This window comes from Jaculus jaculus, chromosome 8, assembly GCF_020740685.1.
Source record: "Jaculus jaculus isolate mJacJac1 chromosome 8, mJacJac1.mat.Y.cur, whole genome shotgun sequence".
Taxonomy (NCBI): Eukaryota; Metazoa; Chordata; class Mammalia; order Rodentia; family Dipodidae; genus Jaculus; species Jaculus jaculus.
Window position 1 is genome coordinate 1,333,147 of NC_059109.1, and position 24,191 is coordinate 1,357,337.

A 24,191-nucleotide genomic window follows, 5' to 3' on the forward strand; every position below is an offset into this window, starting at 1 on the left:
GAAGAATTTATAGAAAATAAGGGGTTAGCCAGGTATGGTAGCACATGCCTTCAGTTCCAGCATTTGCTTTAAGTTGTAGTACAGCCTGAGGTCAAGTGGTGAATTTCAGGTCAGCATGGGCTAGAATGATACCCTATCTGGAAAAAAAAGAAAAGAATAATAGGTACTTACTTTCAAGAACTGATGACCACTATTTACTGAAAACTTGTGATCTCCTTACATCTCATTTGTATTTGTTATGACCCTGAGACTTTGTCTTGTTTCTCCCTTTTGTCTAATTTTTTTTTTCAAGGTAAGCTTTGACTCTAGCACAGGCTGGTCTTGAACTCATTGCAATTCTCTTACCGCAGCCTCCTGAGTACTGGGATTCAAGGTTTGTGTTGCCATACCCAGTTTATATTCTCCATTTTATAAATTAGGAAACTGACATAGAAGTTAATTGACTTGTCCTGAGTCATACACCAAGGAAGTAGTGTGATTAAGTTCAGATTTATCTATCAGTTGTCAATGCCTGAGGTTTGAACTGTATGTAAATTGTGTAAAAGTTGCAGAGATGTATACCAGACATCTTCAGTGGCTTTAATATGACCTCACAATAAACTCAGGTTAGACCAGTACTGACACATAAAAAAGTTAGTAATCTTCATTTGTGGTGCCATCAGACTGCTTTATAAATAAACCCAGAGTAGCCACAATTTCACACCTAGAGAAGGTCAACAGGGAATTGTCTTGTAATGGATTTAGGGTAAAGGGAGTCTGTCAGCACAGAACAATCTAGTAAAGGAGAAGGTAGTCGCTTAAGAGCAGAATTTCAGAAAGAACATTAGAGAGCAGAGATGCTGTACATGCTGATAGAGACACAGAGAGCCTGGCTGGAGAAATTGCAGAAAGAAGAGCTGAAAAAACTGGAGTCTAGAATTAGTTCAGAAGACTTGGAGACTGAGCCATCTGGCACTGGTGTCACTGGGCAACCCCTTACCAAGGATCCTGTTTCTCCTCTCTGGCAGTCCCAAATCCAAGATTCAGAATGGTTCGAACTGAGTCCACAGGAGAAGTATGCTTTTCCTTCATATGAAAGTAAAGATCCTCCTTTTATGCAGCGGGGACTTCCCATGGGAGAAATGGCCCTTGTTCTCAGCTGAAACAATTTAGTTCTTTGAGCTGGATAATAGGTGAACAGATGTGTTGTCACCTCATAATTCTAATCCATCTTTTTTCTTTTATCTTTCAGATTGGCTTGGGTGAATGCATCTAAAGACCCTAGAATTGATGTAGGTCAACAGTCACCTCTGGAGAAAAGGATCGTGGTAAGTAATCTTCCTACCATAGACTTTAGAACTACTCAGAAAAATAATTATAGGTTTGCCAGGCATGGAGGTCCATGCCTTTAATCCCAGCACTTGGGAGGCAAAGGTAGGAAGATAAACTGTGAGTTTGAGGCCACCCTGAGACTACAGAGTAAATTCCAGTTCAGGCTGGGCAAGAGCAAAACCCTACCTTTAAAAAACAAATGGAGTCATAGATTTAAAATTCTTCTGTCCAAATGACACCTTGAAGTTATATTTGTATATTAGCAATGTTTCCCAGCCCTTTTTACATTTATAGAACACAAGCTCCCAGAAGTACTTATATGCTTATATATGTATATATATAAATTTATTTTACTTTTTATTTCCAGGTAGGGTCTTGCTCTAGCTGAGGCTGACCTGGAATTCACTATGTAGCCTCAGGGTGGCCTTGAATTCATAGCGATCCTCCTCCAAACTCTGCCTCCAGAGTGCTGGGATTAAAGGTGTGCACCACACACCTGGCTTATTTATTTTTCAGGTTTTGTTTGTTTTTGTTTTTCGAGGCAGGGTCTGACTCTAGCTGAGGCTCACCTGGAATTCACTGTGTAATCTCCAGGCAGCCTCGAACTCACGGCAATACTCCTACCTCTGCCTCCTGAGTGCTGGAATTGGAGGTGCCACCACACTGGACAATTTTTCAGTTTTTTAAAGGTAGGGTCTCACTTTGGCCCAAGCTGACCTGGAATTCACTATGCAGTTTTAGGCTGGCCTCAAACTCCTTTCATCCTCTCTCCCCCCACCCTCTCCTCCCTTGTGCCCTCCCAACCCCAACATAGCCTCCTTTCCACTTTCAAACTACATGTTTCTTTTTGTCTTCTCCCTTTTATCACTTCTTATTCTCCTCTCATGGTCTCCTATCTTGAATTATAGCCTATACTCACATACATACATACAGTAATTAATGGAATCCACGTGTGAGAGAGAACATGTGATTTTTGTGTGTCTGAGCTTGGATGACTTCACTTACTGTAATTTTTTCCAATTTCCTCTATTTTCCTGAAATGTTTACAATTTCATGTTTCTTCCCAGCTGAGTACAACTCTACTGTGTATATGTACCACATGTTCATTGTTTAGTCATCAGTTGAAGGATGTCCAGATTGATTCCATTTTCTAGCTATTGGGGTGAGGTGAAATCTCAAAGTGGTTTTAATTTAAATTTCCTTAATGGTTAAGGATATAGAACATTTTATTTTATTTTATGAGAGAGAGAGGGAGGGAGGCAGGCAGATAGAGAGAAAATGGGCATACCAGGGCTTCTAGCCACTGCAAATGAACTCCAGACGCATGTACCACTTGTGCATCTGGCTTTATGTGGATACTGAGGAATTGAGCCTGCATGGGCATGTGCTTTAACCACTAAGCCATCTCTTTCAGCCCAAATATTTATTTATTAGAGAGAGAGAAAGACAGAGATAGAGAATGGGCACACCAGGGCCTCCAGTCACTGCAAACTCTAGACGCATGTGCCACCTAGTGCATCTGGCTTTGTGTGGATACTGGGGAATCAAACATGAATCCTTTGGCTTTGCAGTCAAGGGCCTTAACTGCTAAGCCATCTCTCCAGCCCCTTAAAAAAAAGTATTTGTTGGTCATTTTTGTTTCTTCTTTTGATAACGGTTCATTTTATTAGTCTATTGGTTGACAGGGTTTTTTTTTTTTTTGGTGTTTAGTTTTTAAAGTTCTTTATTCCAGATATGAACCCCTGCCAGTGGAATATCTGGCAAAGATTTTCTTTCTTCAATGGGCTTTCTGTTCATTCTGATGATAGTCTCCTTTACTGTGAAACAACTTTTTAATTTCATGTAATTCCATTTGTAGATCTTGGGAGTATTTGTGTTGCTAGAGTCCTGTTTTGAAAATTTTTACTTATAACTCCCAGTGTATTGTGTATGTTTCCCTTTGGTATTTTCAGCATTTCTTACTTCTCATGATGGTTTTTGATCCATTTTAAATTGGCCTTAGTACATGATAAGAGATGTGGGTCCAATTTCATTCTTCTGTAGGTGGATATCTAGTTTTGCCATCATAATCGATTGAATAGCCTGTCTTTTTTCTAGTATATGTCTCTGATGCCCTTGCCAAAAACTTGGTGGACATAGCTATGTGGGTTTATTTATGGGTCCTGTATTCTATTCCATTGGCCTCTGTGTCTGTTTCTGTGGCAGTACTATGCTGTCTTTGTAACTATTGACCTATAGTTAATTTTAGATCAAGAATTGTGATGCCTCCAGCAGTGTTATATCTACTTTGATTTGCTTTGACTATGCCTGGTCTTTTTTGTTTCCATATGAAATTTTTGGTTGTTTTTCTAGTTCTGAGAAGAATGTCATTTGAACATTGATAGGAATTGCATTGAATCTGTGGATTACTTTTGGTAAAATAGCCATTTTAACAACATTGATTCTGCCAATCCAGGAGCATGGAAGTTTTCTCCAAACATCTGGTATCTTTTGTTTCTTTTCTACAGTGTCTTAAAAGCTTTCTTTGTATAGGTCTTTAACATCCATTGTGAGGCTTATTCTTATGTACTTAGATTTTTTAGAAGTTATAGTGAATGGGATATTTTTCCTAATTTCTTTCTCAGCTAGTTCATTGTTGGAGTATATGAAAGCTACTGAATTTTGTGTGTTGATTTTTTATATTAAACTCTATATTTTCAAACATTTTATTGACACCATCAATAAACAATATACTATGTTCATAATCTCCTCCCACCACCCTCCCCTTTCCCCTTCCCAAATCTTCTTTCCACTCAATACTTTCCTCTTTCTATTTTTTTGTTTGTTTGTTTGTTTGAGGTAGGGTCTTGCTCTAGCCCAGGCTGACCTGGAATTTATTCTGTAGTCTCAGGGTAGCCTCGAACTCATGGCAATCATACTTCTGCCTTCTGAGTGCTGGGATGAAAGGCATATGCCATCACTTCTGGCACTTTCTCCTTTTTGACTAGTCTGTCTTTAATTTTTTTTTAATTTTTTTTTTTTTTTGAGGTAAGGTTTCACTCTAGCTCAAGCTGACCTGGAATTCACTATGTAGTCTCAGGGTGGCCTCGAACTCATGGTGATCCTCCTACCTCTGCCTCCCAAGTGCTGGGATTAAAGGCATGCACCACCATACCTGGCTCTGTCTTTGATTTTGATGTCATCATTTTCCCTATTATGCAGGTCTTATGTAGGTGGCATCAATCTCTGTTCACTTTGTGTCTGGATGAAAGTATTGCAAGCACTCCTCCCCTTCCTTTGGCTCTTACAGTCTTTCCACCACCTCTGAGCCATGGAAGGTGTGATAGAGATGTCTCACTTAGTGATGAACACTCCACTGTCCCTTCTCAGAACGTTAGTGAGTTTTTTTTTTAATTATTTTTTATCCATTTTGAGAGAGACAAGCAGATAGAGACAAAGGGAGAATGGGCACACCAGGGCATCCAGCCACTGCAAACGAACTCCAGAAGTATGTGCTCCCTTATGCATCTAGTTTACGTGGGTACTAGGGAATCAAACCTGGCTCCTTAGGCTTTGCAGGCAAATGCCTTAACTGCTAAGCTACCCATCCAGCTCTTTAGTTTATTTATTTATTTAATCAGAGAGAGAGAGACAGATAGACAGACAGACAGAGACAGAAAGAAAGAATGGGCACATCAAGGCCTCTAGCTACTGCAAATGAACTACAGATGCATGTGCCACCATGTGCATCTGGCTTATGTGGCTTCTGTGGAGTCAAACCTTGGTCCTTAGGTTTCACAGGCAAGTGTCTCAACCACTAAGCCATCTCTTTAGCCCCCTTCAGCTCTTTAGTGAGTTTTGAGTCATCTCAGTGGTCATTGACATCTGAAAAGAGAAGCTTCTATAACCAAAAGGATGATTTCATCCTTTCCTATCTTTACCCTTTTAATATCTTCTATATGTTGGCATTGCCAGGCATGGTGGCCCATGCTTTGAATTCCAGCACTTGGGAGGCAGAGATAGGAGGATCAACATGAGTTTGAGGCCAGCTTACAACTACAGAATTATGTTGGGTTAGCCTGGGCTACAATGAGACCTTACCTTGAAAAATCAAAAAAAAATTTAACACACACACCCTCACACAAATGCATATATTTATTTAGAGGGCAGAATATTGGTGGCCATAATAAATCTATATAGTCAAAAAACAGTAGTAATTCCTTCTCTAGGGTTTATGACCTCCCAAGCCATAGGCTTTTGATTAGGTTTTCAGTACCAGACAGAAATTTTCTCTCATGGAGCAGGCCTTAGGTTCAATCAGATAGCAATTTGTTTCCCTCATAACAAACCTGCTACTATCTTACCAGTTGGTACATTTGGCCTGGCTGGCCAGCAGTAGGGCTTTCAGGGTTCACTGCTGGTTAACACTTTTGATGACCCCACCCCCACACAATATAAACAGTCTGTATAGTTCTTTCCAGCATCTTAATAGATAGCCAACAGAGAGGAGGTTTCCAGCTCAGCTCCAGCTTGATTTCTCAGTATACTATAGCCCAAGTATGTGGAGTCTTCAGCATTAGGGTCTTAATATCTAGTCCTAGTGGGCAATGCTTTAGCAATATTGTGTGTTGATTATTATTCTGCAACATTGCTGAATGTATTTTTTTAATTATTTATTTATTTGAGAGAGAGGGAGAGGCAGATAGAGGATGGGCATGCCAGGGCTGCTAGCCACTATAAACGAACCTGGACACATGTGCCACATTGTGCATCTGGATTTATTTGAGAATTGAACTTGGGTTCTTAGGCTTTGCAGGCAAGTGTCTTAACCATTAAGCCATATCTTCAGCCCTGAATGTATTTTTAAAATATTTTATTTATTTATCTATTAGAGAGAGAGAATGGGTGCACCAGGGCCTCTAGCCACTGCAAATGAACTCCAGATGAAAGTGCCACCTTGCACATCTGGCTTATGTGGGTACTGGGGAATCGAATCTGGGTCCTCAGGCTTTGCTGGCAAATGTCTTAACCACTAAGCAATCTCTCCAGCCCCTGAATGTATTTTTTAAATCTAGGAGTTTTCTTGTAAAATTAATAGGATCATTTAATTACAGAATTATGTTGTTTATAGGGATGATTTCATCCTTTCCTATCTTTACCCCTTTAATATCTTCTCTTGTCTTATTCTAGCTAAGGCTTCTAGAACTATATTGAGTAGAGTGGAGACAATGGGCAACTTTGTCTTGTTCCAGATTTTAGAGGAAAGTTTTTCAGTTTCTCCCCATTCAGAATATTGTTGACTATAGGTTCATCATATAGCCTTTATTATTTTGAGGCATATAATTATATATTTTTGAAACTAGTTATTTATTGGTGATAGGTACTTTATACTTTTATACTTTTGGAGATCTCAGCTTGCCTGTGAGTATGGGGAGTAAAATTAAAATTGTTACTCAATAATTGAATAACTACCTTTTCTTTTCCTTTTGTTTTTATTTTTCGAGGCAGGGTCTCACTCTAGCTCAGGCTGACCTGGAATTCACTATGTTGTCTCAAGGTAGCCTTGAACTGTTGGCAATCCCCCTACCTCTACCTCCCAAGAGATGAGATTAAAGGTGTGTGGCACCATGCCCAGATTATCTTTTCTTTTTTGAGGTAGGGTCTCATGGTAGACCAAGCTGACCTGGAACTCACTCTGTAGGCCCAGGCTGGCCTTTAACTCATGGAAATCTGCCTACCTTTGCCTTCCAAATTCTGGATTAAAGGCATGTGCCACCACACCTTTTCTTATTACCCTTATGTTATTAAGGGTAAGCTCCTGCTTAAATGTATTCAAAGGGAAAAGATGACTGCATTATAAAATTCCTAACCTTGAGCAGGGCATGGTGGCACCACCTTTAATCCCAGCACTTGGGAGGCAGAAGTAGGAGGATTGCCATGTGTTCAAGGCCACCCTAAGACTATATAGTGAATTCTAGGTCAGCATGGGCTAGAGTGAGACCCTACCTCACAAAAAATAAAATAAAATTCCTAACCTCACTTTGACAGAATCTAGGTGGTGTACACACAACAGCAGCAAGACACTTGGTAATTCAAAAATACCACGAGGAGTATAAAACACTCTGTAGGGAGCAAGCTCTTTCTCTAGATTACTGGCTTGCCAAAGCAGAGTCTTATTATAATAAACGAACAGTGGAAATGATGAAAAAAGAAGAGATAGGCAATGAAGTGAAGATGAAAATGGAGGAGAAAACAACACAAAGCATAAAAGGACAAAAACAGTACTATTGGGTACCTGAGAGAGAGAAGAAACAGATAGAAAAGCATGTACATCGAACTGGTCGGGTCAGAGAATTTAGGAACAAAACGTGCAGACTACCACGAGTCCCCAGTGAAACAACACTACCAAAAGTTGTGCCAGAAGAGCATGACGTCCAGAGAGCACAGAGAAGAAATCAGGTAAATGAGAGAGAACAGTTGCAAATTGAAGATCATCATGAGCGCATGATTCGAGGGAGAAAACTTACAGAGCAAAGACTCAAGGATAGAATCTTGAGAAAAAGCCTGAGCCAGCTGCCTCCACTTGAGAAGCGTGAGAGACTAAAGAAAGAGACAAAAGAGTTTGAAAGGGTTGTTGCATACCCACTTTTCCAGCCATGTGGTACAAGTCAGATTAAAGTGAATGTTCTTATGGAAAAGTCTCAGAATGGAAAGGAAGTGATCACAGTTATAAAACCTTATCAAAGAAGATTCTTAACTGTGCCACCTTTTTTGAGAAACCAAATAAGGAAAATAAAGGATTAGTAAAGTTTCAGTACTTCTGTGAATAAAATATCTTTTTTATTTTTATTTTTAATTTTCACTTATTTATTTGACTTTTTATTGACAACTTCCATAATTGTACACAATAAACATTATTTCCTCCCCTCCCTCACTTTTCCCTTCACAGATCCACTCTCCATCATAACCCCTTACCTTCTCTATAAGTCTCTCTTTTATTTTGATGTCATTATCTTCCTATTACAGGGGTCTTTCTTGTGTAGGTAGTACCAGGCACTGCGAGGTCATGGATATAGAAGCCAGTTTGTATAAGAACGATTACATTGTAAGCAGTCCTACCTTTCCTTTGGCTCTTATATTCTTCTTTTTTTTTTTTTTTGTTTATATTTATTTATTTATTTGAGAGCAACAGACAGAGAAAGAGGCAGAGAGAGAGAATGGGCGCGCCAGAGCTTCCAGCCACTGCAGACGAATTCCAGATGCATGTGCCCCTTGTGCATCTGTCTAACGTGTGTCCTGGGGAATCGAGCCTCGAACCGGGGTCCTTAGGCTTCACAGACAAGTGCTTAACCACTAAGCCATGTCTCCAGCCCAGCTCTTATATTCTTTCTGCACCTTTTCTGCAATGGACCCTAAGCCTTGGAAGGTGTGATAGAGATGTCTCAGTGCTGAATGCCCCTCTATCACTTCTTCTCAGCACCATGGTGCCTTTTGAGTCATCCCAGTGGTCACCACCATCTGAAAAGAGAAGTTTCTCTAACCAAAAATGAAAGTAGCATATGGGTATGAACATTAAGAAAAGTGCTTACAGGGAAGTTTGGTGAGCATAATATATGTATTTAGGCAGATAATAGCAGGCATTACTCTCCTAGGGCTCATGACCTCCCCTTCCATAGGCTTTTGACTAGGTTTTCAGTACCAAGTATATATTCCCTCCCATGGAGCAGGCTTCCAGTCCAATTAGCAGTTGGTTTCCTCCATAACAGACATGCCACTACTGCACCTGTTGGCTCATTTGGCCCGGCTGGCCAAACTTAAGGCTTGAAATGTCCACTGTGAAATGTCTCTTAAATGAACATTTTATTTATTTATTTATTTTTGAGGTAGTGTCTCACTCAAGCCCAGACTGGACTGGATACTAGTCTCAGGGTGGCCTCAAACTCATGGCAGTTCTCCCATCTCTGTCTCCTGAGTGCTGGAATTAAAGGTGTGTGCCACCATGTCAGGCTTCTTTTATTTTTTGCCTATCCTGAGTGTGATGAATATTCCTATTTGCATCACATATATAAAGAGGTACAGAATAGTTTTTAGCTTGAAAAGTTGCTTGTTTTTTTTGTTTTTTTGTTTTTTTTGTTTTTTTTAAAGATAGGGTCTCACTCTAGTTTAGGCTGATCTGGAACTCACTTTGTAGCCCCAGGCTGGCCTCAAACTCACAGCAATCCTCCTACCTCTGCCTCCTGAGTGCTGGATTAGAGGCGTGTGCTACCATCCCTGCTTGAGATATTTTTAGTTGCTTAGTTTGTTTGTGTTTATCCGCCCAACCCTGATGCAGAAGGTTCAACCCAGGGCTTTGTGCATGTGCTCTTCCACTGAGCTAAATCCTTAAACCTTTGACTTATTCTATTTAGCATTGAATTTTCTCATTTATAAAGTGAGAACAACATCTCATAGGATTTATGGAGTATTATCATCGTTTTAAGGTGTTAGGATGAGGGCTGGAGAGATGGCTTAGCAGTTAAGGGCTTGCCTGTGAAGCCTAAGGACCCTGGTTCGAGGTTCGTTTCCCCAGGACCCATGTTAGCCAGATGCACAAGGGGGCGCACGCGTCTGGAGTTTGTTTGCAGTGGCTAGAAGCCCTGGTGCGCCCATTCCCTCTCTACTTGTCTTTCTCTTCCTCTCTCTCACTTTCAAATAAATAAATAAAAATGAACAAATAATTTTTTTAAAAAAGGTGTTAGGATGAGCTATTTGATAGAAGTTAGCTTCCCCACTTGGGACTGGTTGGGCAATACTGATAAATAAAAAATCTTTTCATCTGCCAGTCTTTCATTCCCCCTTCTCCAAACCTTCAGTTATCTTGATAATACTACAGTTCAATAGTCTCTTCAGTGGGTGCTTTCATACTTTCACCAGAGAACTACTAAACAAGCCCTAAAATTCTAACTTGTAACACATAATTTATTTTTATGAAAAACTTGATTTGGAGATTCTCTATGTGCTAGGTATTACTTGTGAATTGGGATGAATGAAAAGAAGCTCCTGCTATTGAGCAGTTTACAACTAATAGCATATTACAGCAGATAAAGTAATATAGGGCTATGATAGAGATACAGGTGCTATACAAAGGAATGCCACTAACCTTGCTTACATGAGCAGGAGAAGAAAGGAATGCTTTCTATCACCCACTTAAGGAACACCATCCCTGAATACCAGGGTAAACAAACAAACAAACAAAAAGTCCACATGCACATGCCTTGAGTGTTCAGTTATCAAAGAGCACATATATAAATTTTGTGAGAATTTTAATCACCAAGCTGAATGAAATTTCCTATTTTCCATTCAGTTCATTTTCTTTAGTATCAAAAAGTTGGGAAATAGGGAATTACTATGGGATTTTTTTTATAATCATGGAAAATACTAATAAAAATTAAAAAAAAAAAAAAACAAGAAGTCTGCCAGGACAGACAAGGAATGCCACTCGGGTACAGTGTCCACTAGGCTGGTGAGAAGGATCCAGCTTGCTGTTATGGTTTTAAAGAAGATGTGATAACATGAAGCTTTGAAAACTGATAGTAGGGCTGGTGAGATGGCTTAGTGATTAAGGTGCTTGCCAGTGAAGCCTAAGGACCAGGATCAATTCCCCAGTACCCATGTAAGCCAGATGCATGTGGTGGCGCATGCGACTAGAGTTTGTTTGCAGTAGCTAGAAACCCTGATGCACCCATCCTCTCTCTCTCATAAACAAATAAAATACTAAAAAAAAAAAAGTTGGGAAATAGCCAGCTGTGGTGGCATGTGCCTTTAATCCCAGCACTGTGGAGGTAGAGGTAGGAGGATCACTGAGAGTTCAAGGCCACTCTGAGACTACCTAGTGAATTCCAGGTCAGCCTGGACTAGAGTGAGGCCCAACCTCAAAAAAAAAGTTGGGCCGGGCGTGGTGGCGCATGCCTTTAATCCCAGTACTCGGGAGGCAGAGGTAGGAGGATCGCCGTGAGTTCAAGGCCACCCTGAGACTACAGAGTTAATTCCAGGTCAGCCTGGACCAGAGTGAGACCCTACCTCGAAAAACCAAAAAAAAAAAAAACACAAAAAACAAACAAAAAAAAAAAAGTTGGGAAAGAGTTGGGTATAGTGGTGCATGCCTTTAATCCCAGCAGTCAGGAGGCTGAGGTAGGAGGATTGCCGTGAGTTTGAGGCCAGCCTGGTGCTACAGAGTGAATTCCAAGTCAGCCTGGGCTAGAGTGAGACCCTACCTAAAAAAAAAAAAAAAAAAAAAAAAGTTGGGAAAGTAGTGATTCATAGATGGTAAGCAGGGAACCAGAGAAATGAAAACTCCAGAGTCATGCACCACCATGTAGATTTGTCTTTACATGGGTACTGGGGAATTGAACCTGGGTCCTTAGGCTTCACAGGTAAGTTCCTTAATGCTAAGCCATGTCTCCAGCCTGGATTTCTGAGATTTTGCTAACTGTTGTTTTAAATTCTATTTCTCAGCTTTTCTCTTTCTCTTTTTGGTTTTTCTTTTTCTTTTCTTTTTTTTTTTTTTTTTTTTGTTTGTTTGTTTATTTAAAGGTAGGGTCTTGCCGTAGCCCAGGCTGACCTGGAATTCACTATGTAGTCTCAGGGTAATCTTGAATTTACTGTGATCCTCCTATCTCTGCCTCCCCAGTGCTAGCGCTGGGATTGAAGGTATGTGCCACAACGTCCAGCTGGGGTGTGTGTGTGTGTGTTTTGAGTTAGGCTTTCACTCTAGCCCAGACTGACCTGGAGTTCACTTTGTAGTTCTCAGACTCACAGTAATCCTACCTCAGCCTTCCAAGTGCTGGGATTAAATGTGTGTGTCACCAGACCCTGATATGTTGGGGTTTTTTTTTGGGGGGGGGGTGGGTTGTTTGTTTTTGAGGTGGCATTCCACTCTAGTTCAGGCTGACCTGGAATTCACTGTGTAGTCTCAGGGTGGCCTTGATCCTCCTACCTCTGCCTCCCAAGTGCTGGAACACTCCTGGCTTTAAAAAAAAAAAAAGTTATTTATTTGAGAAAGAGGTAGATAGAAAGAAAATGGGCACACCAGGGCCTCCAGCCACTGCCAACAAACTCCAGATGTGCCACCTTGTGCATATGGCTTATATAGGTCCTGGGAAATTGAACCTGGGTACTTTGGCTTTGCAGACAAGCCCCCCTTCTTTTTTGGAGGTAAGGTCTCACTGTAGCCCAGACGAATCTGGAACTCACTTTGTGGTCATAGGCCGGCCTCAAACTCACAGCCATCATCCTACTTCTGCCTTTCCAGTGCTGGGGTTAAAGGCGTGAACCACACACCCAGCTGCCTTGAATTCATATTCTCTACATAGCCAAGGATATCTTTGATCGCTGGAGTAATAGGTAGGTGCCACAACACCAGGCTAAGTGTTTGGATTTTAACCGAGTTGATTAAAAGAAAAACATGGTGGTGGTACACACAGTTAATCCCAGCACTGAGGAGGCAGAGATAGGAGGATCGCTGTGTGTTCAAGGCTACCCTGAGACTACGTAGCGAATTTCAGGTCAGCTACGGCTAAGTGGAGACCCTACCTCAGAAAAAAAAAATAATAATAACAAAGAGGGACTGAATTCCTGGTGTGGTCTCTGTCTCCCTTACAACTTGTAGCGCAGGCTGGCCTGGAAATCAGTGATCCTGCTACAGTGCTGGGACACACCCACACCGGCTTGACCCATGATCTTTCTTTTCTTTTCTTTTCTTTTCTTTTCTTTTCTTTTCTTTTCTTTTCTTTTCTTTTCTTTTCTTTTCTTTTCTTTCTTTCCTTCCTTCCCTCCCTCCTTCTTACCTTCTTTCTCTCTTTCTTTCATTTTTTGGTTTTCTGAGGTAGAGTCTCTATATCGTCAAGCCTGGCTTTGACATACATTTCTAAGATGTGTGTTTCCATGTCTCCTTAAAAAGGCTGTGAAGTGCTCTTCTTGGGTGCACCAGGTAAGCCCAAAAAGGTTTTTTTGTTTGTTTTGTTTTTCGAGGTAGGGTCTCACTGTAGCTCAGGTTGATCTGTAATATTCTCTATGTAGTTTCAGGAAGCCACTGTGATCTTCCTACCTCTTCCTCCGGAGTGCTGGGATCAAAGGCGTGCGCCACCACGTCCGGCTAAACCCAAAAGTTTTGAGTGCTTTTTTTTTTTTATTTTGGTTTTGAGACCAAGTCCCATTCTATCGTCCACGTTGGCCTGGAGTTCACTACGTAGGCCAGGCTGGTCTAGAACTCACAACAATTCTGCCTCCACCTCCCTAGTGCTGGGACACGCGTAGAGTCACCAAGTCCGGCTGGCGATGTCTTAAACAGAGGTCAGTACTGGACCAGTATCCACGGCAGGACTGAAGCGGCCCAGGCTCCTTTCGAAGCCACCTCCTGACCTGGGCTCAGCACCCAGCAGGGTCACGGGTCGGGGCGGAGCGCTAGCGGGCGGGGCGGCTGGGGCTCCGAGCTGGGCGGAAGCGCTCCCGCGGCGCCGGGGGCCAGTGCGGGACTCGCTTCTGCGCGCTCGGTGGTGCCTCCGCCCGGGAGGCGCGGGCGCCCGGCGGACTCGCTTCTGCGCGCTCGGTGGTGCCTCCGCCCGGGAGGCGCGGGCGCCCGGCGGACTCGGCTTCTGCGCGCTCGGTGGTGCCTCCGCCCGGGAGGCGCGGGCGCGCGGCGGGGAAGGCGCGGCGGGAGGAGCCCCAGGACGGCCGGAGGCTCGGGAAGCGCACGCGGCCGCACCCGGGTATGGCCTCGCGGGGGCACTTCCTACAACCTGGCGGGTGTTTGGGGACATCACCTCGGGATTTTCCTCCTCAGATAACGAGGTCTCACGGAGACCAAGCTAGCCTCGACCTCGCACTGTAGCGGAGGATGGCTGCCTACCGAGCTCGTCCTGCCTCAACCTTCCGAGTGCAAGGGTCCAGGTGTGTGCGGCGGCGCTGCCTGAGGAACCCCGATTAGTGGTGGTGGACCCCGAAAGGGTTTGGTTGCACCTTGAGTGGACTCAGGATTAGGACACGCCGGTGCTTTCTCCTTGGGGATATACCCACGGAAGGGTGGGAACAGGCCAGGGTGAAGATGAGCCCATTGTGAGCCCCTGCCCTGTAACAGCCAAAAGTTTGACTCTACGGCTGCAATCCCAGCACTGAGGCTAGGATAGGATCGCCGTGATTCCGAGGCCATCCATGGACTAGAGGGAGACCCTGCCTCTGTTGGTAGGTGTTTGTAGGTAGGGTCTCACTAACCCAGGCTGACCTGAAATTGGCCTTGAGCTCACGATGATTCTTGTAGCCTCCCGAGTGCTGAGATTAAAGGTGTGTGCTGCTATCTTTAATTTTTATTTATTTATTTATTTGAGACAGAGGGACAGAGAGTGGGCGCCAGGGCCTCTAGCCACTGGAAACGAACTCCAGACACATGTGCCACCATGTGCTTCTGGCTTATATGGGTCCTCGCAGGCAAGCGCCTTAATTGCTAAGCCATCTCTCTAGCCCAAATTTATTTATTTATTTATCTATTTGAGACATGGTCTCACTCATTAGCCCTAGCTAACCTGAAAACGTAAGATCAGGTTGGCCTTGAATTCATGGCATTCCTCCGGTGTTCTGGGATTATAGACTTGTATTGTCATGTTATTTCCCCCAATTTAAGAATCCACAGCAGGGGATTTGACTCCTGCTGAGAACAGGAAGGTCGGGTCCTTGAGGACACTAGTATTGAAGCTATTTGAAGGGTGATTGGCTGAAAATTGATAGACCAATGCCAAATCTCTGAAAGTCTTGAATGGCAGAGAGAAAGGGAGGGAATGAGGTAGGATAGAAGAAAGAAAATCAACATCAGATCCTAGGATACCTTCCTTAGAATCTAGTTAACAAGTTCTTTTTGTTTTTTTGTTTTTTGCTTGCTTGTTTGCTTTTGTTTTTGGTTTTTCTTTTTGGGTTTTTTGTTTGTTTGTTTGTTCATTTTTATTTATTTATTTGAGAGTGACAGAGAGAGAGAGAGAGAGAAAGAGGCAGAGAAAGAGAGAGAATGGGCGCGCCAGGGCTTCCAGCCTCTGTAAACGAACTCCAGACGCGTGCGCCCTTGTGCATCTGGCTAACGTGGGTCCTGGGGAACCGAGCCTCGAACCGGGGGTCCTTAGGCTTCACAGGCAAGCGCTTAACCGCTAAGCCACCTCTCCAGCCCTCTTTTTGGGTTTTTGAGGTAGGGTCTCACTCTAGCTCAGGCTGACCTGGAATTCACTCTCAGCGATCCTCCTACTTCTGCCTCCCGAGGGCTGGGATTAAAGGCGTGCGCCACCACACCCGGTTTAGTTAACAAGTTATTTATTTTTTTTTTTTTTTGAGGTAGGGTCTCACTCTGGTCCAGGCTGACTTGGAATTAACTCTGTCATCTCAGGGTGGCCTTGAACTCATTGCAATTCTCCTACCTCTGCCTCCCAGTACTGGGATTAAATGCGTAGAAGGATCACCTTGAGTTTAAGGTCACCCTGAGACTATATAGAGAATTCCAGGTCTGTCTGGTCAAGACCCTCCCTCCAAAAACAAGAACCAGGTGTGGTGGTGCATGCCTTTAATCCCAAAATTTGGGAGGCAGAGGTAGGAGGGTTGCCGTGAGTTCTAGGCCACCCTGAGACTGTGTAGTGACTTCCAGTTCAGCCCAGGCTAGAGCAAGACCCTACCTCAAAAAAAAACATAAATTTTAAAAAAAGAAAGAGAAAAACAGAAAGTAAATAAGTTGATAAATGCCTTGTTTCTTGCTGGGTTTTTGTTTGTTTTCCTATCCAGGTAGGGTCTCACTCTAGCCTAGGCTGACCAGGGTGGCGCCAAACTCAAACGATCCTCCTACTTCTGCCTCCCTAGTGCTGGGATTAAAGGCGTGTGCCACCATGCCCAGCTCTTGCTGGTATTTATGCTTTCATTATCTTTTGCAAAAACAGTGAGAAGTAAAAAGGCAACTGGTTTTGTCAATAGATTTTGTGTCTCAATGTTTTTCTTAGCACCTGGAGGAAGTGGCTGTCCGCAGGAAGAGGCAGATTTAGCCATCACATCTGAAACTTCAAGCCTGGAGCTCAAAGTGAGTGGTATTGGGTTGTTATCAGTATTGTTTTGTGTGTGCAGAGTAGAGGAAGGTCACTGTTCCGCCCTGTTACCTTGAGACAGAATGTATCACTGAGCCTGGAGCTCACTGTCTTTGTTAGACTAGCTAGTCACCAAGTCCCAAATGATACTCCTGCCTCTGTTCTCTAGGGTTACAGGCATGCACACCCAGTTTTTACATGGGTGCTGGGGATTGAATTTGGGTTCTTGCTTGCACAGCAAGTGCTCTTATCCACTGAGCCGTCTCCTCAGACCTGTGATCAGGGTTTATAAGGCTCTAGCTGTACAGATTATCCCTGATTTAGGTTGGCAGGACCTATTTTGGTTCACTCCAAAGTTATGGGAAAGCCTTTCACATTTAATTGAAATTGTACTTTGGTCTCCCTAAGTATCTATAGGCAGTTTATGGCTCCTAGGTGGGGAGACATTTTCTTAGTGGTGTAGCCACTGGTAAGGATCCAAAGCTCCTGTAAATCCCTCATCTGGGATTTTGTAAGCAACCCTATTTTCCAGGTTAGCATGGGCTACAGTGAGATCCCACCTGGGGAAAAGAAAATTTTTTTAATTAAAAATCTTGTACTTTGGATTTTGAATTTTGACCTTGTCCCTGGGCTAACGATACAGGACAGTCACACTGTTTTCATTGTGCTGGGCAGTGACCTGCAGCTCCTAAGACATCCGTCCAGAAGATCAGAAGGGGAAAGAACACCACAGTGTGCTGTGTTGCCAAGTTACGGTGTTTTGCAGATTTATTGCATTTCTAATGAAATATTTTAAGCTTACTATGAGCACATCCTGTCATAGTCCCATTAGAAGCTGAGTATCTGGCCACAGGTGATGGCACACGCTTTTAATCCCAGCACTCAGGAGGGCAAGGTAGGAATATCACTGTGAGTTCAAGACCAGCCTGAGACTAATTTCAGGTCAACCTGGGCTAGAGCAAGACCCTACCTTGAATAATGATGGAAAAACAAAAACCCCACAAAACAAAAAGAAGCAGCTAAGCCAGAGAATGAAGATTTAAGGTGGTTTGTGACAGATCCAGTCTTGGTTTTCTTACACATGTACATTTATTTTTTTTCTTTTGGTTTTTTGAGGGAGGGTCTTACTGTAGCCCAGGCTGACCTGGAATTCACTATATAGTCTCAGGATGGCCTCTAGTTCCCAGCACCACACCCTGCACATGTGCGCTTTTTTTTTTTTTTAATGTGCCTGCAGAATCATTTCTAGTATTTTATTTATTTATTCATTTAAGAGAGAGAATGGGTATGCTAGGGCCTCTAGCCAGTGCAAACAAGCTCCAGGCGTATGCACTACCTTGTGTATCTGGCTTACGTGGGTCCTGGGGAATCGACCTAGGTCCTAGGCTTCCCAAGCAAGTGGCCTAACCGCTTAGCCACCTCTCCAGCTCACAAGTGCAAGAGTGTCCTTGGAAGCCGGGCGTGGCAAAGTAGGAGGATTGCTGTGACAGCCTGAGACTCCATAGTGAACTCCGGGTCAGCCAGGGCTAAAGTGAGACCCTGCCGAGTGTCCTTGGACCAGTGTGGTGGCGCATTCTAGGAGGCAGAGGTAGGAGGATTGCTGTGTGTTCAAGGCCACCCTGAGATTATATGGTGAATTCCAGGTCCGCCTGTCAGCTTAGGCTAGAGTGAGACCCTACCTGGAAAAAAACTAAAACTCAAACACACTAAAAAAACTCCTTGAAGGAGTGACTTAATGTCTCTATACTTGAGGTCCCGTAAGTGGGTCCAGTGTCATAGGGCACTGCTGAAAGGACTCTGGCACAGAGCAGGGACTTAGTAAGGTAGAGTTAAGGAAGCTCTGATCTGTTACTTTCTCCACTTGTTGGTTATGTGTTGTTTCTCTCTGACCTCAGATTTCTAGAGGTGGGCATCAGCCAGTGGTGGCTAGAAACAGTCTGGAATAGAAGTCAAATACATAGCACTATCTAGCATTACTGGACAGTGGCAACTGAGCTATAGGCGACCAGTTACTTGAACTCTATGTCCCAGGCTTTGAGAGAACCAAGATTGGGTAGTTGTGAAGGAGGAAAATTGGGAAAATAATCAAAGACAGCAGCCTCTTGGAACAGATACATTTGTAACAGGAAGCCATGTTAAACCCTGGAACCCTTACAGGGCTCTCCATTTATCCTGTACCTAGGATGTAGAGAGCCCTAAGAAAGAGACCAGTCATCCCTGGGGACCATATCAGAGAGTGAGTGAAGCTAGAAAGAGATATCACTGAAAATGTGATGCTCCCTGGGGTGGGCAGGGTGGCAGCTGCTCTGCAGGAAGCCAAAAAGAGTGATTACTGGTGGAATGCAATAGTCAGGATGAGAAGATGGAGAGAAGGGGACTGGGCCCTAGACTCCAGGAGGTCTTTCACCCATCCCATTGCCTGAATATCTCAATAACTGAAAAAAAAGAGCTGCAAGATTTTCTCTATCTCCCATACTACCTTGCTTCTTTCATGGAGTACTTTCTGCAATTTGTCAGAATGGCTACCATTTTCCTTTGCTTCCCTTTTGTTGTTGTTGTTTAGTTTTTTTTCAACATAGGGTCTTGTTTTAGTCTAGGCTGGCCTCAAACTCATGGCAGTCCTCCTACCTCTGGTGCCTCTTGAGTGCTGGGGTTAAAGGTGTGTATCACCACCCTGGCTGCTCCCTTTAAAAAAAAAAAAAATATTTATTTATTTGAGAGTGACAGAGAATGGGCACACCAGGGCCTCCAGTCATTGCAAACAAACTCCACACGCATGTGCCACCTTGTGCATCTGGCTTACATGGGACCTGGAGAATTGAACCGCGATCTATAGGCTTCACAGGCAAGCACTTAACTGCTAGGCCATCTCTTCAGACCCTGCTTCCCTTTTTAAATTATATTCAGTCATTTTTTTTCTTCCTTTCTTGCCACAAATGTCTTCATATTTCTCTCTTTCATGGTTTTATTTTTCTCCTGGATTTGAGATTTGAATCTTGAGATTGGATGTCAGTCTATATTTTATATATTTAAATAGTTGGTGTCTGTCCTTCCTTTCCAGATGCCAGTCACCTTTGAGGATGTGGCAGTAAATTTTACCCAGGAAGAATGGGAATGTCTGGATGCCAATCAGAAGGCCCTTTATAAGGATGTTATGTCAGAAACTTTCAAGAACTTGGCATCTGTGGGTAAGAGGCTGTGGTTTCTCTGGTACTCCCTGTCATTCCCCCCTCCCCGCCCCACACACTTTGAGGGTCTGAGAAGGTTTGACTTTAGGCAGGTAGGTAAGCTCACAATTAGCCCCTACTTTTGTATTTTTCAGGTGTGGAAGATCTAGGTCACTAAGTTCAGGGGTGAAATGAAAAACCTAACCAGACATGGTGCCACATGCCTTTAATCCTAGCACTTGGGAGGCAGAGGTAGGAGTATTGCTATGAGTTCAAGGCCACCCTGAGATTACATAATGAATTCCAGGTGAGCCTGGGCTAGAATGAGACCTTACTTCAAAAAATCAAAAAAAGAAAAAAGAAAAGAAATGAAAAATCTGTATGAAGATTTGGGCATGGAGGTGGAGACAAGAGGATTAGGAAATTAAGGTAGTCCTGGACTATATGGAACACTATCTCAACAAAATATAAATAACAGGGGCTGGAGAGGTGGCTTAGTGGTTAAGGTTCTTGCCTATAAAATCTAAAGACCATTCCCTAGTACTCACTTAAAGCCAGATGCACAAGGGGGCACATGTATCTGGAGTTCATGTGCAGCGGCTACAGGTCCTGGAGCACCCATTTTCTCTTCTCTCTCTCTCTCCCCCTGCCTCATTCTCTCCCAAATAACTAAGTGTAATATTTTATTTAAAAAAGCATGCTCTCAGCCGGGTGTGGTGGCACACACCTTTAATCCCAGCACTCAGGAGGCAGAGAAGTAGGAGGATCGCCATGAGTTCGAGGCCACCCTGACACTACATAAGTGAATTCCATGTCAGCCTGGGGTAGAGTGGGACCCTACCTTGTAAAACAAAACAAAATAAAATAAAAAAGCATGCTCTCCCCCACCCACAAAAAGAACACTCATCAGTCATAATATTTTTGCCTGAACCAGATCTGATCACCAAGTTCGAGCAAGAAGAGAGGGAACAGAGGAAAATAGATCTCTCTCTCTCAAACACAACAGGTCTGCTTTCAGGTAAGAATTTCGAATGAAGTTAGGCATGGTGATATTTTACCCTTGTAATCCCAGTACTCAGGGTCTAGTAGCCTCAGCTACATGGTAAGTTCAAGGATAGCCTGGTCTACATGAGACTTTGTTTTACAAAACCAATAATAATGAGAACAAAACAAAATCAGGCCAGGTGTGGTGGTGCATGCCTTTAACTCCAGCATTTGGGAGGCAGAGGTAAGAGGATCACCAAGAGTTCAAGGCTATCCTGTGACTACATAGTGAATTCCAGGTCAGCCTGAGCTAGCATGAGACCCTACCAAAGAAAACCAAAAAGAAAAAGGAGAGGGGAAGGTAAGAAGGACTCACACAGCCCCTGGAAGAATGGAGCTGACCTAGAGGATCAAGGCTTATATATCCTCCTCTCACAGGGCACACCTTTCCATTCTAGTCAGACTTGGGAGTAGAAGATTGAGATCAAAGGAATTGCTAAATCTTTCAAGACACTGGAACGTCTTTAGTTTCCAGGGATTGAGTGATTACATATTGGTTGCTTATGTCAATAATACCATTGATTGGGCTGGAGAGATGGCTTAGTGGTTAAGCACTTTCCTGTGAAGCCTAAGGACCCCGGTTCGAGGCTCGGTTCCCCAGGTCCCACGTTAGCCAGATGCACAAGGGGGCGCACGCGTCTGGAGTTCGTTTGCAGAGGCTGGAGGCCCTGGCACGCCCATTCTCTCTCTCTCCCTCTATCTGTCTTTCTCTCTGTGTCTGTTAATAAATAAAAAGTTAAAAAAAAATAATACCATTGATTAAAAAGTTCTGCTGGGCATGGTGGTATACACGTTTAATCCCAGCCCTTGGGGGGCAGAGGTGGGAAGATCACTGTGAGCTCAAGGCCACTGTGAGACTTCATAGTGGATTCCAGGTCAGCCTGAACTAGAGTGGAACCCTACCTGGAAAAACAAAATAACAACAACAAAAAAACAAGTTCTGAGCCGGAGAAATGGCTTAGCAGTTAAAGTGTTTGCCTGCAAAGCCAAAGGACCTAAGTTCGATTCCCCAGGACCCACTTAAGCCAGATGGCACAAGAGGATGCATGCATCTGGAGTTTGCAGTGGCTGGAGGCCCTGACACACCCGTTCTCTCTCCCTCCCTCCCTCCCCCCCTACTCACTTCTCTCTCTCAAATAAATAAATAAAAATAAAATATTTAGTTGGGCATGGTGGTGCATGTCTTTAATCCCAGCTCTTGGAAGGAAGAAATAGGAGGATCACCATGAGTTCAAGGCCACTCTGAAGACTACATAGTGAATTCCAGGTCATCCTGAACTAGGGTGAGACCCAACCTCAGCCACCCCCCAAAAAATACACACACACACACACACATATATTTTTTAAGTTCGCACAAAAAAGGGAAAATGAAGGCTGGAGAGATGGCTTAGAGGATGAGGTGCTTGCCTACAAAGCCAAAGGAGTCAGGTTTGATTCTCTAGTACTGCATGCATCTGGAAAGTAAATATTTTTAAATTTTTGTTTAATTTGCTTGAAAGAGAGGCAGATAGAGAGAGAATGGATGTGGCAGGGCCTTTAGCCACTGCAAAGGAGCTCCAGAAGCATGTACCACCTTGTGCATGGCTTATGTGAGTCCTGGGGACTTGAACCTTAGTCCTTTGCCTTTGCAGGCAAGTGCCTTAACCAGTAAACCATCCTCCAGCCCAAATTACGTATATATGTATATTCCAGGCTGATCTGGAATTAGTTTCAGGGTGGCCTTGAACTCATGGTGAACTTCCTACCTCTGCCTCCCAAGTGCTGAGATTAAAGGCATGTGCCATTGCACCTGGCTTGTGAAACTTTTATTAGTTTATAACTTGAAAAGTCCAGTTTTTCTTAGTTGTAGCTTGTACGATCTAAGGATGAATATGTTGAGTTGGAAAGGATGGACAGAAAGGTAATTGGTTTCCACTGAACAGAAAGCTTGTAGTGGCATTCTCACAGTGAATAATATGTGTTTCCTCCTTCACTACAGGAGGCAAGAAGGAGAAACATCAAGAACGAGGTCATAATCTGAGATGTAAGGGGAGTCGTGATAACATCTCCCTTACTTGCAGAGGGGCAGGCCAGATCCCACACTCTGTTCCAGCTGGGGCTATGGATAGGACAGTGTCACAAGCTGGGCCACCTTTTTTCTGTCACACCTGTGGCAGGTGTTTCAGTAAGAGCTCCCACCTCCATAGACACCAGCTTGTTCACAGCTCTAAGTGGGCTAATAGCTGCAACCAGTGTGGGAAGTTATTTTGGAGTTCTGAGGCTATCACTTACCACAGGTGCCTGAATCATAGGGAAAGGCCTTTCTGTTGCACACTCTGTGACAAGACCTATTGTGATGCTTCTGGATTGAGCCGTCACCGACGTGTACATATGGGCTATAGGCCTCATTCATGCCCCATGTGTGGAAAGTGCTTCCGGGACCAGTCTGAGGTCAAGCGCCATCAGAAGATACACCAGAATCACAAGCCAGTGGCTGGACACCAGAAACATAGGAAGAGTACAGATATAGCAGCTGGATTCCAGGCACCTATCCTCCCGTGCCAAGAGTCCATCCAGGAACTTGTGGATACGAACCAGGCATCAGTTGCCAGGACCAAGGAACCTATATTTAAAATCAAGAGTTCTAGGACTAGGACCCAGACAGCTAACAATAGAACTTCTTGCCTGGATATCAGATCCAACTCTCCAGTGAAGCATTCAAGGTTCAAAGTCTTCTCTTGTTCCCATTGTCCCTTGACTTTTAGCAAGAAAATCCATCTCTCCAGCCACCAGAAGACCCACTTCATAGAGCAACCCAACCACTGCTTCTATTGTGGCAAGTCCTTTAGGTCATTCTCCCAGCTGGTCAACCACCAACAGACCCACTGGAAGCAGAAAATCTACTGTTGCCCCATCTGTGACCTCTGCTTTGGGGAAAAGGAAGGCCTTCTGGGTCACTGGAGGAGCTATAAAGTCAAAGGACAGGGCACAGGCAGCCCACATCAATGCTGGGTGATCTTGGGACAGTGGCTTGGCTTCTTTCGTGATTCCTCGCAGGTAGGAAGAATTGGAAACATGGAAGAAATGGATCTCTTAGGAACCTCAGAAGAAAAGGGTGATGGGAAAAAACATTCCAGGAAGACAAGGCGAAGCAGGCAGTAAATATGAAGCATAAATAAAAATTTTTGGTTTTTTTTTTTTTTTTGAGGTAGTGTCTTGCTCTAGCATGCTGACCTGGAATTCACTATGTAGTCTTAGGGTGGCCTTGACTTTGCAGTTTATCCTCCTACTTCTACCTCCTGAGTGCTGGGATTAAAGGCATGCACCACCATGCCCAGTTTAAAAGAACTTCCTGGGGGCTGGAGAGATGTCTTAGCAGTTAAGCGCTTGCCTGTGAAGCCTAAGGACCCTGGTTTGAGGTTCAACTCCCCAGCACCCATGTTAGCCAGATGCACAAGGGGGCGCATGCATCTGGAGTTTGTTTTCAGTGGCTGGAGGCCCTGGTGTGCCCATTCTCTCTCTCTCTCTCTCTTTCTCTGTTGCTCTCAAATAAATAAATAAAAATGAACACATTTTTAAAAAAGACCATTCTGGCAGAGGTTTTATATTTTGGTTTTTCCTGAGGACT

General features: G+C 43.6%; 2 protein-coding genes across 2 annotated transcripts; both read left to right on the forward strand.

Moving 5' to 3' along the window:
- The first annotated feature begins 836 nt into the window (after positions 1-836).
- On the forward strand, positions 837-8,094 carry LOC101617292 (putative uncharacterized protein ZNRD1-AS1). The gene is made up of 3 exons (XM_045155776.1): positions 837-1,054; positions 1,232-1,307; positions 7,339-8,094. The coding sequence occupies exons 1-3, from the start codon at positions 837-839 to the stop codon at positions 8,092-8,094; spliced, it is 1,050 nt and encodes a 349-aa protein (XP_045011711.1).
- An 8,219-nt stretch (positions 8,095-16,313) lies between these two features.
- On the forward strand, positions 16,314-23,725 carry Zfp57 (ZFP57 zinc finger protein). The gene is made up of 4 exons (XM_045157379.1): positions 16,314-16,369; positions 19,435-19,561; positions 20,475-20,558; positions 22,563-23,725. The coding sequence occupies exons 2-4, from the start codon at positions 19,435-19,437 to the stop codon at positions 23,723-23,725; spliced, it is 1,374 nt and encodes a 457-aa protein (XP_045013314.1). The 5' UTR covers positions 16,314-16,369.
- Positions 23,726-24,191: the final 466 nt, after the last annotated feature.